Consider the following 27,740-nt stretch of genomic DNA (forward strand, 5'->3'; position numbering starts at 1 on the left):
TTTAAGTGTGAAAAAAACAAAAAGGACAACGGAAATGGAGAAAATAGAAATACTTAAAAGCCATTGAAATGGAAGAATTAATAGTGAATGGGCGGGAGCTTGAAGATCGCAGACAGAATAAAAGCACAATCAAAAGTGAGTCAAGAGTTTCTAGCTGAAGTGATAAGGATATTCATGCTATTAGTTGATAGAAATAAGGTACATAGAAAAGAAAGCTATTTTAAGGAGAAAATAATGAGGTCAAATTAAATTTTAAATGATTTTAAAGCTCCAGATGCAACCATTTACAGAACGATAGAAGTTGTCTGATTCCCTCCCCCAGACATAGAGGCTGAGAGAACTGTCAGGACATAGCTAGTGAAGGAGTAATCCTCACCAGATCTATCCAAGAACCACAGCGCCAGGGCTGGCAGGAAGCTAATCTCTTGCCCACAGTTAGAGGTTCATCAAACTAAGGAGTCCATAACACCTAGGGCTGAGAAGAGGCTGAAGGTAGATGGCAGGATGGGGCCAAGCTTCCTTTGCAAGGTCACCAATGCCATGAGGAAGATCTGAGGCAGATATTGGGTTGCCAAAGCAGCTTTGATCTGATGTCAGCATGATTTGGCTACATTGAGAAAGCCAGGGATGGATCAGGCAGAAAATATGGGAGTAAGAGCTCAGGAAAAAATGTGGAATGAGAGCCACCTGAATACAAGTTAAAGCTATGAGAGTAGATGCGTTCTCCAAGAAAGAAAACGTAACCAGGCGAAAGAAAAACTTGGAAATAAATCCTCAGGTTATGCCCTTTTGAGGATGAACCAGGAGCTGAAGAATGGAAAAAGCCATGATACCACCTAAGGAAGGGGTCTTCTGCCCGCTGCAAGACATGCCAATAGTCAAGAGGCAAAATGGTAGGAGAGAAAGGACTTTTTATTACAGCTTGCTAGCAAGAGGGAAGATGGCTGAGTCATGTCCAAAAGAATCATCTTACAGAACAAAGATTACAGGCCAGTTGTATAAGGGGGCTGATCTCCAGGTAGGGGAGGCATCTGGTCTCAGGGTGGGGGCATCCATCTGATCTCCAGGTGGAGACAGACATCTACTCTCAGGGTGCGGTATCCATTTGATCTCCACGTGGAGGCAGACATCTATTCTTAGTTCCTGATAGTCTTTTATTTTACTGGATATGCATCAAAGACTGGAGCAACGCCCTATAGCCAGATCTTTCAGTTGTCATTGATGATGGCTATCAGCATAGACTTTCTGCCTGGGGGCCATCACTGTCCTAAGGAACTCAAAAGAACGAAGTTATCAACTTATAGCAGCTGGGAGGGGCCATAAAATCCACAGAGCATGTCTGGGTTAGTTAATTAGAGGTCATTCAAAGTTACAATAGCCTTTCTTTTCTACAATATGGCTTCCCTCATGTCAACCTTGTGTTGAGCTGGTATCAGCCAGAGAAAGGAAAGATGGACAGGGTAGAAGAGACATCTCCTAGTGATATAGTTCAGATGAAAAGAAGAAATTTTCAGTGAAGAGAAGGAAATTAAATGGTAAAGGATTTTTTTTACAGACAGGGTAAGGAGAATGAAACCAAGCTAAGCAAAGGACCCTAGTTCTGTTGATTAGAAACTCACGGGTATCCTTCATGGTAAATTGGCATCTTCTCTCCTGCAGCTTGCTTACCCTTTTATTTTTCATGTGTCCAAGTTATTTTAGGATGTGACTTTTATATATAGGTCATTTTTTTGTTTTCAACCCTATTCATTTATTTTTATTACATTTTCTTTGAAGAATTATTTTTGTTCATTCCCTATAAAAATTATTTATAGCATTTTAATTATATTTCCTGGACATATTTACAACTACTCATACTTATTTCTGTACTTAAGGCTATGTATGATTTATGTCATTACTTTCATATTCTGACCCATCAATTTTTAAGTTCTTCATTTTGTTCCATCTCTTGGTTTACTCATATGTCTTCAATTTTTTTTAAAGGATATATACCTTGTGAGTTCTTATACATATGAGATTTTGTTTTGCTTATACATGTAACATACAACTTAACAGACAGAGTCTTGGGTTCAAACTTTGCCCTGTAAAACTATGCGTTTGCTTTTCCACTATTTTCTGGTATTTAACATTGTAGAAGTATGAGGCTATATTAATTTTCTTAATTTTTAGGTATTTTTTTGTTTCTGCTTATAAGAGTCTCTCCTCTTAAAATTAGATGTTTTCACTAGTGTATATTTAGATATTTTCTCAATATTAATTGTGTCTGGTATATGATGGCCCTTTCCAATCTGAAAACTTATGTAGTTCATCAACCCAAGAAAGTTTTAATTGGTTTCAAGAGTAAGGGCTCTAGAGTGAGACTGGCTGGTTTCTACTCCTAAAGCTCCTATTGACTAGCCCTGTGGCCTTGGGCAATTTACCTAGTCACTCTGTCCTTAGTTCTTGCATTTGTAAAATGAGAACAAAAAATAACATAACTGAAACTTTATACCCCTTGAACAGCAACTCTCCATTACCCCTTCCCCAAGCAACCACAATTTTATTTTTGCTTCTATGACTTTGACTATTTTAGACACCTCATATAAGTGGAATCGTGCAGTATTTGTCCTTCTGTGACTGACTTATTTCACTTAGCATAATATCCTCAAGGTTCATCTATGTTGTCACAAATTGCAAGATTTTATTCTTTTTTAAGGCTGGGTAATATTCCATTGTATGTATATACCATGTTTTCTTTATCCACTGATGGACATTTAGATTATTTCCTCATCTTGGCTGTTGTGAATAATGCTTCAATGAACGTGGAAGTGCAAATATCTCTTCAAGATTCTGATTTCAGTTATTTTGAAAATATACCTAAAAGTGGGAAGTGGGAAGAATCTTGTGAACTTCTAGCACAGCAGGATTTTATGAACACATAGCAACAAGAATGAAATGTAAGAACCTAATACTCAATGAAAACAGTAATAAAAAAAAAATACCATTACATAAAGTTTAAAAAAAAACAAAACAGCAAAAATGCACACAATCGCATGAATTAGGTTTTCCTACTAAAATGCTACATCGTAAATAATACCAAAATATCACCAGTTTGCTATAACAAAGATTTATATTTTAATTCATGGGTCTTTAAGGCAGCTAGAGGTTGGCTGACCTTGGTTTCAGGCTAAAGGTTGGGCTGATGTTTATTCCACATGCCTCCTCCTTCATCGATCCATGACTAAGCAGGCCTGTTCTTCACAGGCCTTTGACAGAAAAAGGAGGTAGGAGCAAGATGTGATGATAAAAGGAGATAAAGAAATGAGAAGTAAACATCCCTAGCAGATCCATTGGTGACAATGTTCCATAAACTATGGGTTAATTTAACTTAAATCTCTCTCCCTGTGGTCCAAACAAAATAAAAATCCCTCAATATTTATTACATGTGTGCATCCAATATCATTTAATAAGGGTACTGTGTTAAGTATTAAGAATTAAAATTGTCATGTTTCCTAGCCTTAGGATTTCAAACTTAAAGAGAGAGAAATTGATCAAAATTCAATCAAGTAAATAGAAATGGCAAACTGTGAAAAGCTCTTAAAAATAAATCTTTAGGGTGCTGTCAAAGCAGACATGAGGGATCCTGATTTTGTCTGGAGAGTCAAGAAAGGTTCTGGAGGAAGTGACTCAAGAAAAGCTAAGGTCTGAAAGATAAGGAGGTGTTAGCAAGGCAAAGTGGCGTGGCAGAAGAATTAGGCTCTCAAGTAGGAGAAAGAAAAATAAGTTTAAAAGCCAAAAGGAAGCAATTTTGTTAGGAGGGCGGAGAGGTAAACCTGAGTCAGATCCTTTGGAATCTGGTAGGCCGTGAAGACAGTGTCAAGATTTCTTGTTTCATCCTAAGAAAAATGGGAGGATTTAAGGCAGAGGGGACAGGATCACTAATTGGTAGCTCCTGTTCAGGTTCATCCCTATTTTTAAATTCCTTTGGTTTTGCGAGTTGGTTTCTGTGAGGGAAGTTGAATGTATGCCCACTGTTATCTTTACAAATCAAAAAAATGTAACTAAATGAAGAAATTTTACAAGGAATGTGTTATTTGTTATTTGATATCTTTAGGGGATTGAGTTATGTTTACCTATGAAAAAATATTTCCTAAAAGACTTAGTGGTAAATCATCTTGAAGCAAATATTTCTTAGAATCTTTAATAGCTATGTTAATACCTTATCTATAGAAACTGAACTGTATGCAGGCATTGTATTAAGTCAGTGACATCTGGCATAAGGACCTTGCCTATAAGAATGTTGAGGGGGCCGGCCCCATGGCTTAGCAGTTAAGTGCGCACGCTCCACTACTGGCGGCCCGGGTTCGGATCCTGGGCACGCACCAACGCACCGCTTGTCCGGGCCACGCTGAGGCGGTGTCCCACATACGGCAACTAGAAGGATGTGCAACTATGATACACAACTATCTACTGGGGCTTTGGGGAGAAAAAGGGAAAAAAAAAAAAAAAGGAGGAGGATTGGCATTAGATGTTAGCTCAGGGCCGGTCTTCCCAGCAAAAAGAGGAGGATTGGCATGGATGTTAGCTCAGGGCTGATCTTTCTCACAAAAACAAAAAAAATGAGTGTTGACTCACTATGTTGTCAAAACACAGTAGTCACTCCAGGTGTTAAAAAGCAGGGAGGGGGAGAGGAAGAAAGAAAGGCACATGATCTGCTCAGTGGTTGCATGGAGATTTTGACCTGAAGTTTTTCCTCTTCTCTTTTGAGGGTACCTTAGAATCCAGTTAGATCCACTGAAAAAAGTGACTAAGTCATTATGACTGCAAAAAACAATGCAAACAACTTTACAATAATCCCTAATGCTAAATCATATTTGGAAGATTTTGTGAATTACACTGTTATAAAATAAAACAAATAAGTTGCTTTCAAAGACATTGAGAGAAAGAGTTTTGCAAACCACATCAGGGAGAAAAATCTTTGTGTACTTGAAAACAAATTACTTAATGTCTGTGTGTAATGATAATAATAGGTTTAGTATTCCCTGATATAATGTGATTACCATTATTATGAAGAAAATTATGGGGGTCTGAGTTAAGTAATTTCTTCATAATTATGTATTTAAGAAAAACGACTAAATCCAGATATCCCCGGATATGAAGGATTTAATTATTTTGGTCCATTATAGTCTCATTGAAATTCCCTATGTTTGCAAGTTTAGAACATCCTTCATACAAATCTGCAATTACCTTCTGTAGCAATTAATTACATTCTCACCGTCATTAAGTCAAAACATATTGTGTTTAACACTCGCTGTAAAAATGGAATCAAAAGTATAAAAATGTACTGAGTAATAAAGAAAATAATTGAAATCTTAAGGTTCTATTTTCTTGATATAGATTTACATTTATTCTACTACATTAATTATACCCACCTTGTTATTGTACAGAAATATGATACTTTTTGATTTGAAAAATCTAATGTAAGCACCATCATGATAGGATTTTTTTGTTTGTCATGTTCCCATCATCTAGATAAATTGCTGGGTTCAGAGTATCACTATATGATCATATTACTTTTTATGTACCAAAGAAATGACTATTGCAGTAGTTTGTTTCATACTAGTATTTATTATTACACATTTCAAATTTAGTAGATAAAAGGGCATCACAAACTTAAAATAATGCCTTTCACATTTTGGAAACCACACAATATTTAAATAAGTCACATACTACCTCAAATCATATTTGGAAGGAAGCCTAATACAAACAAATTAATTAATTCATTTATTAATAGATGTCATAAATCATGTCCTTCCTGAGGACCATTAGGGTTGGCAAACATCCCCAGAGTCCCTCAAAGCTATTGACTAATGTCACTAGTGTTGGTGTTTGTGTTTAACCAGGAGAAATGATATTGGACAGCAGTTACTTAACTTCTTTAAACCATGTTTCCATATAAGAATGATAACACCGTTTTGCTGGATTGGTGCTTGGGTTTAATGGAGAACGAAAGCATTCAGCCAATGTCAGGGACATAGATGTTAGTTAGTATTTCCTCCTCATCATCCTTGCTTTCAGGGTGACGGCAAACATACCTAATTTTGCATCTGGTTTGGTACAGTGCTTACATCCTCATCAAGTATAAACTTTAGGATACCAGTGCCTGGACTCATGACGTAGTTCCGGTGTCATCTATTACATTGTAAGATTTGGGAATAAAATTTTCATGGAAACGCTGTGCTAATAGGGTCTTTACAATCCCCCCCCCAAGTAAATATGTACATATTTTAATAAAGTTCTTACCAAAAATTAGCGAGGTATTTTGTTTAAATGGACATCTTTAATTTATGTCACTTCATAATGATACATATCTACTTCTATCCCCTTGAGTTTAACATAAAATGTCCAAAATCTTGACACATAAATTAAATTTTAGCTTGTCATTTTAATACTCAAATGATATACCAGTATGGACTCCCCATCTAAAACAATTGCTACAATCTCAATAAATCAAAATAAACTTTAAGGCACATCACATTTTCGTGTGTAAGTGCCTACACAGTGAGGTATAAGGTCAACTTGACTATAAATCTGAAGATCTATGCTCTTGTCCTAGCACCTTCATTTAGTAGCACACGTGCTTCTCCTTTATAGCTTTTATGGGAAATGTTAGTAGATAACTGTGTTTATCTGTGTACCTTTTGTCTCCTCCATCTAACCAATTATGAGGCCCCATAAGTACAGAAGCATATCTGTCTTTCCCATCACTGCCTGTCTTCTTGGGGGTTGAATATGAGTAGCTATGGATGAGTAGCTATGAATAGATATTGGTGGGTTTTAAAGTGAAAACTTGCCAATAATTTTGCCACATTTTGAAGTAAGTAAACTCTTAGAAGTCCTCTAAACCATATAGAAAATTACATAGGTAGCTATGATTCTTGAAATTACCAAAAATATTACTCAGAAATCTCGATCTTGTTCAACAATAGGTTAACCCATTGTATAACTCAGATTTAACACATTGTGCAGTGTAATTGGTGTAAGAAAACATCATCTATATCCTCTTAATATAGATCATATGAGGATTCATGTATTAGAAAAATCCAGAGGATTATGTCATCATTTTGAAGAATTGGCTTAACAACAGAACGTATTAAATATAATTAAGGAAGTGACATAGAATATAAGGACAGAGGCTGAGAAGTAAAGGAGAGATAGTGCTTCACATTCAGCCAGCCTAGAAAAAAAAGGAACAATTTTCCTGATAAGAGATGATTTCTTTTCTCCAATACTGTACTCAAGAATCTTTTTGAAAAAATATTTCTTCTTCTATCTTCTACTTTTTGGCAGCCATGTTTTCATAGGTTCTATTATCATCTCTTTTGTGAAGCTTCTTCTCCCCACCAAGAAAAAAATCACTGATGTAAATTTTACTTCCTTTCTGCTCTCAAAAAAATGTACAAGTGGTTACAGCAGACAGGAACACGAGTTATATCTGTTATCAACTATAGGGGTTATTACACACATAGCCATTCCCATCATACCTGTATAAGAATGCCTGCTAGAGTTGTGCATCCTGGCAGCTCAGGATATACATATACATAAGGTTTGATCATATTATAAGTATTCACTTAAGAAATTATTATTGACATCTTAAATAATGGCAAGCCAGAAAAATATCTGCTCTAATGAAGCTCACATAAGGGACAAAGATAGGCTGCAAACCCATAAACAGGTAAATATGTAATGTAAATTCAGATAGGGGTGCATACTATAAAGAAAATAAAAAGAGGATTGGTTTAGTGTGGTTTATGGGTGGGTATGCGCAGAGGAGGTGTCATTTGAGACCCGGATGTTGGAAGGACCTAGCCATGCAGGAGTGTTGCAGGCAGAGCAAACAACAAATGGAAAAGTACTGAGGCAGGAGTGAGTTTGGTGTTTTAAAAGGCCAATCTGGCTAAATTATTGTTGATGAACATCAAGAAGGAGGGGATATGAGATGAACTCTGTCTCTGCAACTCGGCTGTGACTTTGTTCATTTTTGTACTCTCAAGACTCAGCAGTGTCCAGTAAGTAAATGTGTAAAATGAATGAACAAATAAATCAATGAATAGATCCCACAAATAATGAATTAATCCTTGTACTATAAAACATATGGGCAAGATGATAAGTGTTAGGGAATAAATAATTTGATAAGTGTTAGGAATCAGGTGCTAATATTTTATATAATTTTTAAATTCCTCTCAAAAATCTGCTATATATGAAATAAACGTATTTTGATTTAGTTCTATGATACTGTTTTTTTAACCAAATTAAATATATTTTATCCAATGGCAAACAAAAAGTCCTTTGGGATTTGTTCCAAATTGTGGTTAATTTCAATTGTCTATCTGATGCCAAGTCAAGGTTTTCAGCACCCCTTGCATGATTAAACTTCCAGTAATATCATGGCTCTATTTTGAACATTTTGTTTAGGAAAATATATCATTTTTAAGGAGAGTGTGTCACTTCTTTGAAAATTCAGGAAAAATATCAAGGAAGGTTTTAGTGAATGGAAGTTGACTTTAAGAATGATCGCTGTACCAGCAAGTCATTAGTCTTTTAAATTAAATCATGGTTATCTGAAGTAATGCTTGCTCCAACAGATGAGGTAGGCTGAATTTATAGAAATAGCTGTCACGGTAAAAGAGGAGGGTTCAAAAAAGCTGTCATGCTATGCTTCTCACAGGTCCTCAGTGTCCATAAAAATTTAAAGAAGGAACTCATTGTATTTACCCTTCAAAAGACTCCGGGAGGCATACTGATGGGAAATTCCAACTTTGCCCCCACTGCCTGCTGAGAAGAGAATCTTTGCAGACAATTTCATCACTTTCCTATCAAATTAATGTTTATGTTTTGGTTAATTCTTATTGCAATTTTTTCCTTTGATAATGCTTCTTCATGGTGGCTTGGTAAATAGAGAAAAATTCCAAAATTGTTTAAATAGTCTTTTTTGTGTGATATTACATACGTATTATGAGATCACCTACTAACTTTCCATAAAAAATGTTTGATCAAAGTCTATTTTATAGTTTCCTTTTGAAATTTTATATTGCCTGAAATGGTAAAATACATTTTACCTCATTAGATTAAAATATCTGTGCTAAGGAAGAGACATTGTAATTTAGCCAGTTGAAGTAAAGAATAAAATTAAATAGATTCCTCTAGGTGGATATCTAAAGTATTTGTTGTCTTTGAGGGTGACCTAAAACAATCGGATAATTGTTTTATTCTTTTGAATCCATAATTTGAATACATTTCCTAAACATCTATGATAAATTAAAAGGGTGTGGAAAAAAGATATAGAGGCAAGAAAAGAATGCCTAGGATGATCTGAAAACAATTAGAAATATTTATCCTAATAAAGCAAGGCTCAGGGGTAAAATATTGGTCTTCAAAACCATGAAGAGTTATATTTCCCTGAAGAAAAGGAGACATTATGTTCCATCACTGCTGAGGATAAAATGAGATTTGGTTTCAACAAGTGTTTTGATGAGGAAGATATTTTCTAATTGCCAAAGTCTTTAAATGCTACAGTGGGTTTCTTACAATGGTTGTGAATTGTCTTTTGCTAATTTCTTTTAAAAATTTATCTGAATGCGATAGTTTAGTAGTGGTAGTGTCTGAAGACAGGTGACTGATGACCTCCCAAGATTTCTCTGATCCTAAATAAAGACCAATAAATTTGAGTGATCAGAGTGCAGCACCAAGAAGTCATTTGCTGATCATTTGTAAATCAAACCACAGCCTAGTTTCAATTTGGTATGAACTTTAAGAAAACAATTTTTGTAAACTTCTTTTCTGTTAGTGTTAGAGTGATTTTATTATAATTTAGAAATGCTATAAAGATGGAATCTATCGCCATAGTAATAATATTTTAAAGATTGATTTATTTATAAAAAGATAGCTCTTGCTTCAATACTGATGCTCCAAAAAAATCTCTTAATAAACATATAAACACATATATGGAGAGATACAGTATAATTGAAGTAGAAAGTAGTAATAAAATATTTTAATCTAAATTTTAATTATATTTTTGTAGCTTGGTTTACTTTAAAAAAATAAAATGATTAATTAATGTATTCAACTGGGAGAAATATCAACTCATTGGGAATGTGTAAGGTTAAAAGGAATCTATTTCTAGTACAATTTAAAATAAATAAATATTTACTAAATTAATATTTATCTAAATGATAATTTGAATATTTGTATGTCATCATAATCATTAAAATGTATAATTCATAAACTCAATGGACTATTTTATTTTAGTTTTTAAAATATAATTAATGAGTGAATTTTGTACATAAGAATACTTTGATCATATCCATTAAATTTTTAGTGGAATCAAGTATTAAAGGATATTTAATAAATAATCATTTTAAATTATGACATTTATAATGATCCTTTTATTTAGTGCACTTGAACTTCTGGATTTCACAACGACATTGTTTTCCAGATTAAAGCCATAGTAATTTTAATTTTTATGACTTCTTAAAAACCATGCATTTGACCTGATTCTTGTTTTAAATGTCCCAGGCACAATGTTAAGCATGTTAATTGAAGCTGTTTCCCAAAACCAATTATCTTCACCTATTATATAGCTTAATTATTTAACTATAAAAGCAAGACTATTTAAAAAAGATTTTGGAAAGAAATGAAGAAATGAAGGAAGGAAAGGATAGAGGGAGGGAAGAAAAGAAGGATGGGAGAAGAGAGGGAAGGAGAGAAAGAAAGAGAAAAAACCTTTTGAATTTACTGAAAGGAAAATCTGAAACATTTTAGGTGTTTAGTTATTGTAACATGTAATATCAAAAAAAAATGTGATGCCTTGATAAGAAGAGTGCTAGAGGGAAGAATTAAAATGTCTCTTGTGGGTCCGGCCCAGTGGCATAGTGGTTAAGTTCATGATCTCTGCTTCGACAGTCCGGGGTTTACAGGATCAGATCCTGGGTATGGACCTACACACCGCTTATCAAGCCATACTGTGGCGGGTGTTCCACATATAAAGTGGAGGAAGATGGGCACGGATGTTAGCCCAAGGCCAATCTTCCTCAGCAAAAAGAGGAGGATTGGCAACAGATGTTAGCTCAGGGCTAATCTTCCTCACCAAAAAAAAACAAGAAAAAGTCTCTTGTGGGCTAACAATGTCATATCAGAGCCACACTTTCTTTGTGTGGTAGTGATCTGTAGAATAACAAATCATAGAATAAAAAGTTTATTGATACAGCTGGCATATAACATATATGTTCACATACATACAATCTTATCTGTAACAATCCTCTGGGAAGGTTCTAAGATGTTCTAGATACCAAAACATTTTAGGCATTTAAGAAATAACACTCCATAATACCCAAACTTAATCTCTTTTTATTTTATCAATTAAATGTACCATGAATACCTTGGCTTTAAAAGACAGCATGCTAGGTATAATTAACATATTTTAAGTTTCTTGATATCTAATTTGTGATAGTCATAAGGATTTTAGTACTATATTACTGAATAGATAGACTGAATAGGGGCTGATGCTCATATAAAATCTGAAAATTTGTTCTTGAAACAGTTTATGCCATAATTTTGCTGTTTCATCATGAACCTCTTCATCTAAAGGTGGCATGGTGGACTGCATACCTTCCTGGGTGGTGCTCTAAGGGAAGATTTACTAGGGCATTCGATCTAAATTCTTTCCCAAGTAATGTTGCTCAATTGTATTCCCATTTATGGTCATATTAAAGGGCTATTACCTTTGAGATAGCACAGATAAACATTAAGTTGGTTTAATATTTAAAGGCCTGTGTTTTAGTATGAGGCAAGTTTGGTCAAGTAATAACTCTGCCATTTACTAGCCGAGGAAATTTCAGGAAATGAGTTAATTCTTAAAGCCTTGACTTTCTCATTTGTAAAGGACGGATACTGTTCATACCAACTCCTGGATTTCTTGTAAGTATAAATATGAGAACACAGGTAATGCACACTGATATATAGTAAAACACTGAAATTGGTAGCTAATGATGCCTGTCATTATCATTATTAAAATGCAAGCAAAGTTGTCATTGTATGTGATTATAATAGGTCTGATGCTGTCCAAATAGAAAAAAGAATCTTCTAATAAATATGCCTCTTTTCTACACTCAGTGGCTGAAATGGCCACCCACCACTAGGTAAAATCAGTTGTTCATATGTAAATATTATCCCGGAGCTGACAATTCCCTAACGTTCTCTCAAGATTTCTCCAGTGTTTGATATTTCCAAAGTCTTGAAATATGTGAATATTTAAATATCAATCGGAGTGTCTGGGCCTCCTTGACAGGTGGTTATTCGTTCAATTCAGGCAGGTACCATTCAAGGGATTCACATAGAGCCCTTACCCTTGTGAAGCTTTTATTCTTATGTGGGAGACAAACAATAGAGAAGTAGACATGTAGAATATATGTTATGATTTCATGTAGGGTTGCTGAAGAAAAATAGATTAGAATGATGAGTTACAGTGCCTGGTGAAGAGGAGGTTAAATTTAGTAGCCGAAAATCTGGGAGAAGAGTGTGGCGGGCAAAAGGCAAAGGCAATGAGGTAGGAACAAGGATGATATATGGTGAAAGAGGAGTGAGCGAGGGGATGAAATTGGATAGGCAAGCAGAAACCAGAGGTTATGAGAATCTGATAGCCCCTATTAAGGAGTTTGGATTTAAGTTTTGTGTGTGATGGAAAATAATTGGGAATTTAAGCAGTGTTTATGAGATGATTTTATATTTTTAAAAGATAACTTTAATAGAATAGGAGCAGAGAGTCAATTAAGAGTGCACTGCAGGAAATATGTGGATGGAGGAGATGAGAAGTGATCTACATTAGGGCGTGCTTTCATTGAGGTATTATGGCAGGACTTGATGCTAATTTGGTTGTGGAGTAGGAGAGAAAGAGAAGGGGTCAATGATCATTCCTAGGCTTTCAGAGAAACCAACTTGGTAAAAGGTTGGACCATTGACCTAGAGTGGAGGACGTACAAGTTTGGGAGAGGAAATTAGGATTCTGGTTTTGGGGATTTTGAGTTGAAGATATAATATCTAAGTTGACAATCGTATATACTATTTTGGGGTTTAAGGGATGAGAGGGTAGCCAGAAATTTAAATTTGGGAGTTATGAACAAATAGAAGGTATTTAAAGGCATGGGACTAGAAGAGATTTTAGAGGCCTAGAGTAGGGGTAGAGAAAATAGAAGTGGCTATGACAGAGAGTTGGAACACTCCGGAAAGAGTGGGAACAAGGAAAGAGTCTGAGACAGAGCAGCCAGATAGGGAGACGGAAAGGCAGAAAAGTGAAAAAAGTTAAATAAAGAATGCATTCAAGGAGGTAGTAATCAACTGTGATGTGTAATGTATGAAAGTACTGGACTTACAGACAGTTATAGATAGGCTAACATATTTGTCCTAAAGCCCAAATGTGATTCAGGAAGCAACATGAGCAACAAATTCCATTCAAGGACAGTCATGAAAAAGATAACGATGCAAAGGACAATGTTCTGAGAACTATCCTTACACCAACATATCCTTACAATCCAATGAAATCCACAGCCTGTGGGGATAATGTCCTGCTCCCACATCAGAATAACGCCAAATAGAGGTGTTTTTCTCTAAAGAGTTTAGTGGTATAATACAGTGTCTGTTTGGGTTTGAAGTCAAACTCTACCACATACCAGCTCTGTGCCTGAGTTGTTTGTTTGATTTTTAGGACTGGCTTAAGAGATTTACCAGCCTTACGCTCTGAAAAGATTATAGTGCCCACCCCAGTGTCACCCTACATAATTCAAAATAAAACCAATCTAAACCCTAATATAAGTGAGGACATCCAATGAATTTTAACTACTCTCGTTATAGTCTCTTTTTTTTAAATTATCAAATATTAATTTCTTTCTTTAAAAATTAATCTTTTGTTTGATATTCCAACTTATCTTGGTCTATCCCTGGGACAAGTCAACATTATCTAATTCCCTATAAGCCTCAAGTTCAGTAACTGAAAAATGAGTGGAGAGCAGACATGTATCATCTTTAGTATGGTTCTTACACATAATAAGCATTCAACAAATGTTAGCTATCATGATTTTACTATTATTACTGTCATCATCGTTAGTAATGTTATCCTAAAAAACTGTTGTGAGGATTAATTTAAATTATTTATGAAAAAAACTAACCTGGTAAACAGCACAGAGCAGATGGTAAATAATTTTTGTTTCCTTCACTTCAGTATCCATTCCTCATTTTACCGCAATCCTCCACACTTTATCATTCTCTGAGTATCACAGAGTTCAAATATGTATAATAAAAGAAAACGTATAATCATCTCAGAAGATAAAATATTAAGCAGACATGGTGTTTAGGGAGGAAGGTGAGATTCATATAAGTAAAAGAAAGTGAAAGAGAAGATATCCAAGGCAACCATTAATTTGTTCTTTCACATAAATAATATAAAATAACATGTAGTAAAGATTTCATTGATTTAGATTAATTTATCCTAAAGAAATAAAGATTCTGCTACATTTCAAACCTGAAAGTATGAAATGTTGAAAGATGATTTTTCACTTCTAAAAGGCCATTTTACAAATCAGTATAACATTATCACTACTCTTTGTTTTCATTTTGTGAGAGTAAATTAATAATATATAATTTCATTTTAGGGATTACCTGCAAGTCGTGTGAGGTATAGAGTAGATGACGTCCAGTTTCCTTATCCTGCCAGTATTTTTGATGTAGAAGAAGATTCTGGTAAAGTAGTAACTCGAGTCAATCTTAATGAAGAACCTACGACAATTTTTAAGGTCAGTGCAGTGTTTTCCTTCTGTTGTCTATTTGATGTTTAACTTTTGATTGAGAGTTTGGTTTAACAGATGACCATACTTCTTTCCATTTTTCTTTTTAATTTTTTTAAATTTCAAAACAATACATTTTTACAGCATAGACCCTTAGAAAACATAGTCAAGTAAAAAGAAAAAAAATCACTTGATGTTTCACATCTTGGAGGTGACTGGAATTTACCATTTTAATCTCTATTCTTATGAGGATATTCCATGCAAATACAAGTATACAAATATATGTTTTAAAATAACGTGATCATACTGTTCATACTGCTTTTTTTAACTGAATAATGTATTGCCATGCCAATAAATACTATTAATGCTATTATTTTAATGGTTTTATGTTGTTCTATTGAATGAATATACTATTATGGGTTTTTTTTGTCTAATATCTTATTGTTGGGTAATTAGTCTGTTTCCAATTTTTTGGTTATAATAATCTTTGCAATCATGAGACTCCTTGCGCAAATATCATTTTCCACTTGATGATTTTTTTCCTTAAGATAAGTACCCAGAGGCAGAATTACTGGATGGGAAGTTTGCATACTCGTGATATGTTATACTTCCAGAAAATTTGAAATAAAACTACCCTTCACTATTATCATAAATAATCCATTTTATTAAACGTTGAGTGTTTCCATTTTCTGTAGTTACTTAGAAAAATATTTGCCACTGTGAATAAAGCCCTTGACCCAACACTGGGGAAATACCATCATCAGTTAACTTTGTGAATACCAATGAGTACTATGTCTCACATAATTTTATTACTGTTTGGAATAACTGTTTTGTTTGTAAAGTATTACTGCAAAGGTAAATCATGGCTGTCAGGATGATCCTTGGTTATGGGTCCATGATCTAGGTTGCATTAGTTTGGATTAGTAACCTGCAGCTTCCAAAATTATATACATTTCAGAGAAACATATAGTTTTGAAAATACTTAACATTTATTAAAATAAACAGAATTTTTCTTGACATATAGGTTATCAAAGAAAATGAACAATTATAACAGCTATTTTAGTAATAAATAATACACAGATATCACATCATAAGACTAAAACTTTTCTTTAGTTTACATCATTTGAACAATTTCTGCTGTATGGTGTGAACTTGGCTTTATATATTTTAATTGTTTTTAGGAGAGTGTATATCAAAGTGTGTTAAAGTACAAAGATTTCCATTTTATCCTCCAGAGTGAAGTATTTCTACCCTATAATCTTGCAGACAATTAATTCACTGGAAAAATTAATTTCTTCTTATAAGTAAGCTAATTAGCTTTTTGCTATCGATGTGACTGAATTTAACACTTTTTAAATGAGTGTTAGTGCTTATAAAGACACGTGTTTTTACTGTAGGCACCAGTGGAATTGTGGAAGAGAAAAGATTCTATAATTGGAGAGATGTAGTATCATGTACTTGTTTTACTGGTAGTTCTTTTATCATAGAATTAGCAACTCAACTTCTTTTGAGTTTTTTCATCTGGCAAATGAAAATAATAACATCTACCTGGCAGGACTGTTGTGAAGATTAAATGAGACTGCGTGTAGCATATCCTAGCACAGTGTCTGCTGTCTGGTAGGCAGTGAAGAAATGATCATTGCTCCCCACTCCTGGAAGAAGGCAGTCCAGTGATTAAAAATATACATAGAAAAATGATGCTTTTATTTTTCTTCTTGTTAATAATGTTTAACAAGAATTTTTATTACTTTTTAAGTTGATGGTGGTTGCTTTTGATGACGGCGAGCCTGTGCTGTCCAGCAGTGCCACAGTGAAAATTCTTGTCCTGCATCCTGGAGAAATCCCACGCTTCACACAGGAGGAATATAGGTATTGACTCCATCAGATTTAGTAATATATAAAGGGTTTTGGTTTGTTTTGGCCTCTCAAAATTGATATGATATGAATTTATCAATGAAGTGGGCTTCTGATTCTAGTTTAAGCTTTTCCAAATTAACTTAACATTATATTTATTTTAAAAGTTAATATAGTTAAAATGACAATTTAGTGTAAAAATATCAATTTTAGTAATGTGTTGATGAATAATGTATCCTTTAAAAATAATTAAAGCAAGCTTTGAAAAATACGTCATATTTTTGGATTTAAATTGCAACTGATTAGTTATCTCAATGGTGAGATCATTTAGTTTCACATTTAGTTTCTTTTTATTGCCAAATACAATGTATCATCTAATTTTGCCATGTATCTGAAAAATATTTTCCATATAATCAGTGAGAGAGAGTGTGTGTTTATGTGTATAATACATGTTTTATGTTATAGCTATAGAGTTAGTATATATACACTATCTTAGTCAGGTCAGGCTGCCATAACAAAATACCACAGACTGGAAGGCTTAAACAACAGACGTTTGTTTTCTCACAGTTTGGAAGCCGGAAGTGCAAGATCAGGGTGCCAGCATGGTTGGGTTCTGGTGAGGGGTCTCTTCCTGGCTTGTAGACTGCTGCCTTCCCTCTGTGTCCTCATATAGAAGAAAGTGAGAGAAAGTTCTCTGGTGTCTCTTATCTTGTTGTTAATCCCAAGATAACGGCCTCACCCTCATGACCTCATCTAAACCTAATTACTTCCCAAAGGCCCATCTCCAAATCCTATCTCATTGAGGGTTAGTGCTTCAACATATAAATTTTAGGGAGACAAAATTCAGTCCATAGCATGTGTGTGTGCATGTGTGTGAGAGATGTATATCTCCATCCTTAGACAGTGAAGAATTTATTGAAAAAATAATTAAATTAAAATTACTGTGTTTCATGATTGCTTCATGATTGGCTATAAGTGATAGGAAGATTTATAATGATCTCCTGCAAATATAGTAGATTTTCTTTCATAATTTTTTTCTCCATTAAATTAAAGCATTATTGTACTTTTAATAACATGTTAAGACTCACAGGAGATAGTTTTCTCACAAACACGTGAAGGAGGCTCGCTATATACTGTATATTTACTATTTACTTATCCTGGACACAACATTAAAAGGCAGCCAGTCATTGCATTGCAGAGGCTCACAACCATGGAGTGGAAACAAAGAACTATATGAAAAACACAGTACACTGTGAAAACACAATAATAGAAGCTCATGGTACTGAGGAAGCATGTTGGAGACACACTTAACTGTGTCTGAACATGATCAACATAGTTTTAAGCTGTATCTTGAAAGAAAGATAGAGGTTAGCCACTCCACAAAGATGTGAAAGGATGTTCCATGCCAAAGAATCAGCACATACAGAAGTATAAATACAAGATATGAGAGAATGTATTGAATTCCTGAATGATTTAGTAGGTTAGTCTATCTAGAGACAAATTGAAAGCTAAACAATGATACTAAATGAGGCTCAAGAAAAATGAAGATTTCCTGTAATAGAACACTTTATCATATTCTAGAATTTGGATTTTATTGCTCTCATAATTTCTAAGAACTACTTAAGAATTTTAAGCTAGAGCAGGGGCTAAGATACTAAGGGAAGAGGTAGGTGACACATCAGGAAACATTTAGCACACTGAACCAAGTAGTTTTCTCCTTCATAAAAAGCTGTCTTTATAATATTCAAGCACTGAATTAAATTATGTAATATAATTACCAGAAAAGCCTACATAACACATACGTAAACCATTGAGATGTAAATTATATGTAAAACAATAAGAATTATTTTCCTCATGTCCATTATTACCAATTCTTTTCCTTTTTTGTTGGCATGGTAACCTGTGGACTCCAATTCTTTGCTATGGGACATACTATTTTCTACTTTTTGAGACTTCCCTGAATGTGTTAATTTTGGGCTTCTCAAGAAACAAGACGGATGTAAACTCACTTATTGTGTTTCTCACTAACTTATCTAGATCAGAGGCTCACAAAAAATGTACTTACTGTTTGAGGTGGGTCCAAAATTCCCTCATGGTTTCAGCCCAATAGAATTCCCATCTTTGTTCTCCCAAACTTACCCCAAGTCTAGCCATTCCTTGGAAGCCCCAAGAGAACAAAAAAGTGTTGGTGTAGTACATAACACTTTCCTTCTAAAATAAACTCAATAAATGATGTCCTATTTCTCTGGGCTTTAATTTGGAGCTCATTTCCTTATTAATAGAAGTATGCCTGCAAAATTCTCTATCACATTGCTTGTTAACTCTTAGCTAAAATATTGGGCATTAAGGCCAAGGTGATAGATCTCATCAGGGTATTTTGCTCATTTAGCTTTCCTTTTTTAAGTATCTTTGTTTAAGGCCACTTTTTAAAAGTAAAAATGTTTTGTTCAAGGAATAATTTACCATTTCTTACCTTCTTTGCATAGAACTACTAACTACAAATAGATTCTATTAATAAAGTTGTTAACTTAGAAAAGAAAAAACTGTCCAATTATTCAGGGCTAAAGTTAAGAGGAGTCAAATGAGCACCTGCAGAAGAATTTTTGACCTTCCAGAAGAAGATTTCTAACAATTGTAAATAGTGTCCTTGACTATCATAAAGGCAATTGGGTAATCTTGTTGCATCCTGCAGTGTATGAAGAGAATCCCATGTAAGAATCAGTATAATTGCCATAATACATTCAGTAGTACTCGGGTACTGAGCAGGATTGTTTTGTTTTCTGTCTGACACCCAGAAAACTTGGATAATAAAAAAGTCATATCAAATATTGGCAGAAGACACTACTTTTTGAATAAATGCAGATAATTGAATTTAAATATTTGCGTAGGCTTATATTTGACCTAAAACATGGAATTAACTATTAAGAAAACCTACAGCTGATGATTCTTCCTCATTAATTTTATCTCTCCATGCTCTTGAAAATTTGGGGGAAGTACATAGCAGAGTTTCTGGATGCCCCCTAAATCCTTTCCTCTTCCTCCTGGGCATACAGCTAGACTACATTTCTTGGCCTCACTTGCTAGATGGAGCCATGTGACTGAGTTCTGGCCAATAAAATGTGGAACAATATCGTCTGCATCATTTCCTGGCCTGACTTAACATTTTCCCTTTGTGGATGAGTGGTACAGAAGAAACTACCCAGGGAACCTTGGGAGCCATATGTTGACAGTTTTGGAATTACAAGATAAGAGGAGCCTAGGCCTCTGAATCACAGCTTGAAGGAGAGTTACTTAACTAGGAATGCTGTCAGTGAACTGTGACATGAGCAAGAAATTTAGGGCTTGTCTATCATATTAGCTAGTATTGTTTCAACTAATATAGTTGGTCAACATTTTATTGGAATGAAACAACTAATCACATAATATATTAATCATTTTAAAAACTTTTCTCATTCATATTATAATATTTCTCAGTTTGTCATTTTTAAAACAGTATTCATGGTGGAATATTTTTATGCTTGTATGGTATTTTCTTTTTATATGTTCAACTACTAGCTTTGGCAAAATGCCTACACCATTTCAGATCGCTGCAAAGGCCAACAGTTTCCTTCCTTAACAGAAAAAATATATATAGAGAGAATGGTGCGTCAAACCTCATGTGTCTCCTTCCTTCTCTTATTTTTTTTCAAATTCATTTACTACCTCAGCTGGATACACATACTTCCAGAGATGTTAAACAATGTTATTAATCCTTGATTATCAGGATGATTCTTTGTGTTGTAATTGAAGGATGGCAGAATATGCCACTCCAAAATATGCCACTTTGGCATAAAGATTGTTTTGAGCTAAAAGCACTTAAAAAACAGCAGATGCAAGAAGAGCATTCTAGTCTCCCCTTTTTCTTCCTGAAAACAGGGGATAAAAAACTCCCATGTGAAAGATGCCCTCCCTGCACCAGGAGAAAAAAAGCATTCTGTAATGGAGAGTCAAAGCCAAGAGAATTCTATGTAAACAGACCTTGCTAAAATAATTCATATCTCTCTTTAGCCTCCTCACATAATTTAGTTACTTTTCCATAATTGTCTCTCTTTGTTCAACCTACTGTAAAGTATGTAGATTTCACCATTTCTTTGGGTCTTCGCTTCCTTATGAGGGCTCCCATGTCACATAAAACACGTGAATATGTATGCTTTCTTCTGTTAATCTGTTTTATGTCGGTTTAATACTTTGGCCCAGCCAAAACACTCTAAGAGACTAGAGGTACAATTTTACTTCCCCTACAATATTGCTCCTGGTGGAAAAACTTCTACTTCATGTGATTAAATTTTAGGGGGACACAGAATGATAAGGCAAGATTTCTCTTCTTTGTAGGCTGTGGGGAGGAGGATGCTGGTGGGTTACAAATGGAAAGCAGTAATCCAAGATAAACAGCATTTCAGGCTGAGGTACATATGGTTTTTATATGTCAGGAATGTCTTCCTCCCAATATTGGCTTTTGAATTCCTTAGGAAAAATTAGTTTTCAACAAATGACTAGGTGTTAAAGAGAGGTTCTAAAGATAAAATGTTTATTTATTTTAGAATTTTGAACTGAATTCTTAACCTGACCCCCTCCCTCGACCTAATTATCTTATCTTATTTTTGGAATGTCCAGTCTTTAAATCTCAGAAAAAGATAAGGTTGGTTAGGGTAGATTAGGCTGCTGTAAAAAGAAATCTCTAAATTTCAGCGGTATAAAGAACCAAAAACCACATATTTTTGGCTCGAATGACAGTCTAACGTGAGTGTTTCAGGTTGGTGGTAGTCTTCTTCATGCAGTTCTCCCATGTCATCATTCAGGGACCCAGGCCACTTTAGAGTCTTCCATCTTTTTTAACATCCTGTTTCAAAACAACTCCAGTGATTGTCATTTTAGCTTATGGAAAGGGAAAAGGGGCAGAAGTCCACATCCAGAGATTTCCTGAACCCAGTGAGGTGGGAATTGCAAATTTCTCATGAGCTGACCTTTCATCTTGAAAATCCATGAAAATGTCCCCACTTAGCTACAAAAGGGCAGAGGAATGCTATTTCTTGCTAGGCAGCTATGTCCCAGTTCTACCTCTATTACTGAGGAAACAAGGAAAGTGGTTGGTGGAGAACCAGCACTTTGAACGTGTAGTTTTAGACAAGTTATGGATGTCAATTGCTGTATTCGTTTTAAAATAACTTGGTTTCTATTAAGAATGTACAATAGTGGGTACCTGAACTAATGAAGTAAGAGTATATAAGCATTTTTATTTTTAAATCTGTATTACTGAAATAGATTACATTCTTCTTAAAATAATAAGAGAATGAATATTTTTTTATTTGAATTCAAAGCAAATCTCAGATGAACAGTTTTGGATGTTTTACATTATTTATAGTGATTTCAGCTTGTCAAGTATTAATATCACACAGTTCAAACCAAACCTTTCTGGACTTCAAGCTAAAGTTTGGCTATTTGATTACAATTAATTACCTTTTTCATTTGCCTGAGAACTCTGATGTCTTGATCATGAAAGTAAAAGAAAACATTATGGCAGAGTATAAATGAGAGTTGTGAAGTGTAAACTAGCTTTGTGGAGACCATCAAAAAGATTTGAGAGGTGGTATTTATTATTTGGTGAAACATTTTCCAATGTACCAATTCTACCTAGATGGAGAAACAAAATCATTATTCTTTTCATAGAATTAAAAACATTTAAATGTTGAGCTACTGGTAATTGCTCAGCTGCTGGAATATAACAGTAGATCTATCATTATCTTTTCTAAAATTATAAAAGTACAAATAGCAACTAATGAATAATAAACATCATAGTAAATATTTTAATATTTACTGAAGGAAAAGCCTACTGGATTGCCAGCTAAGTTTTTGATGGCAGATAATTAGTAGGTTAGCTGACCAATGTAAAAACAGTAATATAACAAAAAGCCAAACCCTCCTTTCACATACTTAATTATATTATGCCTCCGTTTCCTTCTCAAATTTAAAAATTTCCTTACCTTCTGCTAACGGTTCTTTGAAAAGGAAATAATTGAGTTTGTAAAATTATTCAAGGGTTTTTACAAAAACCACCCTATATTAAGTGAAATAATTTAGCTTGTCAAGAATAGAAGAGAAATTTCTCACATTATTTTCTTGTTTATAATTTACATCGTTGGGATATTTTATGTGTGTTGGAAAAAGATTTGGTTTTGTCTTTCTTCAAATCCTGTGAACTGAAGTTGTTTCCTGATGGGCTGGCTTCATGTAATTTTTAAGGGGAGGAAGAATCTCATAATGGGAAAGCAATTTGCCCCATACAGATATATGTTTACTTTTATAATGGCCAGATTTACAGTAATTCTTGAGATAAGTATGCACTTGATTCTCTTTGGTCCCTGCGGGGTGATTGTAATACTTAAAACAGACTCATTTTGTTAATTTCATGACCTCTTCAAACCGATCTTTCACTGAGTCATTTAATTAGGTTAAACGAAGGATCAAGACATAGTCTGCTTAATCTATTTGTCATTAGATGAACATCTACGTTTTCCAGAAAACACTGAGTTCTTAAAACTTTTGAAAACTATATAACCCTTCAATAGTATAATTGAAAATAAACATTTACAATTGTAAATAAACATTCATATTATTTAGAAGGTTACACACTACCAAAATTTTCAAAATTGTAACAAATTTCTATTTTCATACATCATTCCTGTTTTATTTGGTCCTTTCAGTTTCTCTTTTTGACAAACAAGGAAATATCAGTAATTTCAGTGTCTTAGAATTTACATGCCCCAAATCATCATTTTTTATTCTCTCTCTTCCCTTTCCTTGAAACAAATTTCTCAAAGAGTTAATGGCATTTCTTTATCCTTTATTGTTGAAACACCCCTCTCTTCTCCAAATCATCTCCAGCTGGCTTCAGTTTTTAAAACTTTTTTGCAATGAGTTAAGTCCAAGTATTAGTCCCTGCCTCACATAAATAATCATAAATTTTGAGTTATTACCATTCAGGCAATTAAGAAGTTTCTCTTCTTAATGGTATTTAAGTTACTTAATGGAAGTTTCTCTTCTTATGCATATCCATATGCAATCTCATATCTTAATTTAAAACATGTTCCACAAGTTGATTTTCATTGGAAGTAGAGAAAAACAGGTTAATCCTGCTCATAAAAATTCTGTTCTCAAAGTCATATCATCTAATGGATGAAATAGACCATAGAGATAATTTAGTCAGCCTAATAATTTAATACTTGATTTCTCTAATATCATGGCCACAAAGTTGACTAGTTCTTTTCTAAAACTAAGAGTGAGGAACTTGCCCCTTCAATCTTTGGATAGCTGTGAATGTTGGGAAGTCAGTCCTTATGCTGAGATTATTATTAGGTACTATATTTATTCTTTTAAATTATTTTCATTGCATTTTTCTCAGAGCTGTCATCAATTTTAACATTTGTTCCCTCTTTCAAGTAGTGTGACTGTGTAGGGGAAGAAAAATAATTTTCCCTGTATCTTTCTGAGTGCTTAGCTGAACCCCCTGTAATAGAAGAGACAGGTTAACAAGAGAAAAACAAACAGACGTTTATTAACGTGTATACCTCATGTACACATGGGAGATACCCAGGGAAAATGAGTAATTCACAGAGGTGGCTTTAGAATTCAGGATTAAATACCATCTTAATAGAGAAAGGGGAGAGGGGAGGTAGGCCTCTTAGGGGAGAGTAAATGATTTTTAGGAAAGATGAATGGGCCCTTAGAAGAATAGACGGGAGGTATAATAGTTTGTTTTTTAAGTGCCTACAGCTCAAAATATTGGATAAACCAAAGCGGTATATTTTGAGGTGGCTTGTCCTGAACTCCTACAGTCACATTTTGGGGTGGCATATTCTGCTACCCTTCAGTTGAAACTAAACTAAACTCCTTACTTAAGACAGGTGTGACAAATAATTCTTTCCCGTCATTTATTAGCAGGTTTCTTGACAAGGATTATACTTATTGGGAAAGAGAACTCTTCGTAGCTGATAGAGTCTGCCATTAATGTGGGAAAAAAGAGTGATAGTAACCATATGGTTGCTAACCTGAAAGAAATGTTAATTCCAGTTTCTCATGCTAGTTTAATACACCCTACAACATAAGGCAAACTCTTCTACATTGTTATGATATTTAAATAATGGTTAACTATAACCCTCAAGGTTTTGTTTTTTTTATTTTTTTCTCCACATAAATATATATTAAATCTATTCAATTTATTCATCTTTATTTTAATATATCAATATGTAAATACCTATTTTAATATATATTAAGGTTTTATATTAATATCTGAAATTTCTTCATCTTTATTTACCCTAGAACTGTTTTTTTAAACCTTCTTGAATATTTTGCATTTAATTTATATCTTTCAAAATACTAATATTCCGGGGCCGAGCCGGTGGCATAGTGGTTAAGTTCGCGTGCTCCACTTTGGCGGCCTGGAGTTCACAGGTTCACATCTCAGGCTTGGGCATATGCGCTACTTATCAAGCCATGCTGTGGCGGCTTCCCATATAACATAGAGAAAGATGGGCATGGATGTTTGCCCAGGGCCAGTCTTCCTCAGTAAAAAAGAGGAGGATTGGCAATGGATGTTAGCTTAGGGCTAATCTTCCTCACACACACACAAAAATACTAATATTCCTCTTTAACTTTAATCCCCTTAAAGTTCTATGTTGGTTCAGGTCCACCCTCTAACAATTAGACATCAAGAGAAGCTTACATAGAAATATCCTAGCCTACTGTGTCATTTAAGTGACTGCTGTGTCATTTAAGTGTGTTCTGCATGATGATCGGGGAGTCCTCAAACCACAGTCAGATGGCAGAGAAGTCCTGTGTCTCCCAGAAAGGGACCTGCCTTAGCATCCCTGCTTTTCTCAATCATTATCAGCAAGCTGCCCCTAGCAAGCATGATCTTCATATAAACACAGCAGTAGACTTCAGAGCACAGCAGCTGGGACCTCAGTCGTGTGCTTCCTCTAGTGGGAGATCTGTGAGGCACACTCTCAGTGATGCCACGTGTATATATCCGATAAGAGGTTTTCAGTCAATTATCTACTTGACTCTTCTGGAAAATAGGTATGCTGTCATAGTCAGAAAATACATTTTATGCATCTTTCATTTAATCCAGACAGAAATACCAAAATCTTAATAGTAGTTCAAACACACAATATTACTTGAGAATAGGTTGACTCCTGTAGGTCAAGTGAGTTAGCATTCGGAAGAATGACATTTGACCTTCATCTCAGGATGATAGACTGAGACTTAAACACACTGGGATTCACTTGTCATCAGTTTTAGAGGTAAATATCATGGAAAGGTCAACATGTCTGGAATAGATCATAGAGTCTAAATGTGAATATTGATTTTGAGTGGGAAATGCAGTATCTTATACAACTTATCAAAAATTTTACCAAAGACAATTATTTACAAATTTTCTAAACAAATATGCTACCAATATAGACATACCTTTGGCATTTATTTAAAATGGAAGTGTATCAACATTGATTATTAAACTTTGCATGATTTAATGCCATATTTATATTCATTTTTAAGGATTCATGTATTTTAAAATGTAATTTCCATAAAAACAGAAATTCAAAATTTATATTTGTATATGTAGAAAAGAGAAGGGGTAAATGTTTCTAAGGCATTTTTATTAACCTCTTGAACAAGTTGATATTTGCTAACTCTTAGAAAAATGTTGAGTCGTTTTCAATTTCCAGTATTATTCAAATTTAATATGTTAAATCCAAAATAAGAATATTATACATGTAAATATCTTGACATTTTTTAAAATTCAAATACCCTTGAATGAAGAAAATAATCTTGTCAGTTTTCCTATTACAGTAAAAAATTGATACTTTGCTGATTAATGTGTATTAATCTTGTAACAAATGACAATGCAAAAATTTTATGCAATTTATATTTAAAATGTTTCTCAAGAGACTTTATATTGAAGTATAAAAATAGAGTAGATTTTATAAACTATAAAAGATTAACAGTTTACCTCCTGATATGCAAAAACAGAGAAAAAATGTAATTTAAAATTCAGAAATCCATTTTTGGGTACTATGAAAAATGAAAACAATGTTATCACAATGGCCAAGGAAATGGTGGGTGAGCAGTTCTAGTTAACACCTCATTATTCAAGAGAATTAAAATTACATTACACTGAGGAACATTGCCGTCATTCTTATGTAAATCACACAAGTTGGGACTTGGGGATTTTTGAGAAAAGATTTTTAATCAATAAGTACAATGGTTTAGGGATAACTATTGGTATTGATTTCAAAGAGTGAAAAAGAAAAAAAAGGTTATCTGTAAACTACTAATATAATATAAAATAAACCAACATGCAGAGAACATCTCTTGTTTGCTAAGTTGTTTTCTATTTTAATTTAAATTTATTGTCCAATATCAGAACTCAGTTTATCTGAAGATAACCTTTCCTGTCTTTTTACAGCACTAGTAAAATTTTGTCTCAAAGATAATAGATTTTGCCTCTTTAACTATTAAAAGAGTGACTCTGACAATACTTCATTACAGCTTTCATAGGTTTCCTCCATATCCACATGGAATTTAATTTCTCCTTCACAACTTCAAGATTATGTGTAGTTTGACATTTGCTAATACAGGGGAGTGAAGCAAGTCTTCCAGCAACAAAGGACTCAGGTTCAAACAGTTCATTTTAAATCCACTGTTTAGAATTAAAACAAGGTTTTCCATACAAAGAGTGTTATTATAGATTCTACTCTTCTTCCATTGCATTATATCTCTGGAAAATTTTAGTTCAAATGCAACATATACTAGGGCACATTACTTTTATCTTATTAATAGTTAATGCATACTTTTTTGAGGAAAATAACGTAATGGAGTCCTAAGATTTGAATCCAGCTATACCACTTATCAGCTGTTGGTTTAACTTGGTTGGGCAAGTTACTTAAGCTCGCTGAGGCCAGCTTCCCTAGGGATACAATACTTAACTTTACATATGAGAGAAAGAGTTTGGTGAAGTACCTAGTACAAAGAACATGC

General features: G+C 34.1%; 1 protein-coding gene across 7 annotated transcripts in view; it reads left to right on the top strand.

Moving 5' to 3' along the window:
- Positions 1-27,740, top strand: part of PCDH15 (protocadherin related 15) — a 1,681,754-nt gene that overhangs the window by 1,503,567 nt on the left and 150,447 nt on the right. For all 7 annotated transcript variants that reach the window (XM_087432193.1, XM_087432194.1, XM_087432195.1 and 4 more), the window contains 2 exons: positions 14,682-14,822; positions 16,570-16,682. In XM_087432193.1, coding sequence (XP_087288319.1) covers positions 14,682-14,822; positions 16,570-16,682 — 254 coding nt within the window. The remainder of the gene's footprint in view (positions 1-14,681; positions 14,823-16,569; positions 16,683-27,740) is intronic.

This window comes from Ceratotherium simum, chromosome 6 (genome assembly GCF_057802395.1).
Source record: "Ceratotherium simum simum isolate JZ-2026a chromosome 6, ASM5780239v1, whole genome shotgun sequence".
Classification (NCBI taxonomy): Eukaryota; Metazoa; Chordata; class Mammalia; order Perissodactyla; family Rhinocerotidae; genus Ceratotherium; species Ceratotherium simum.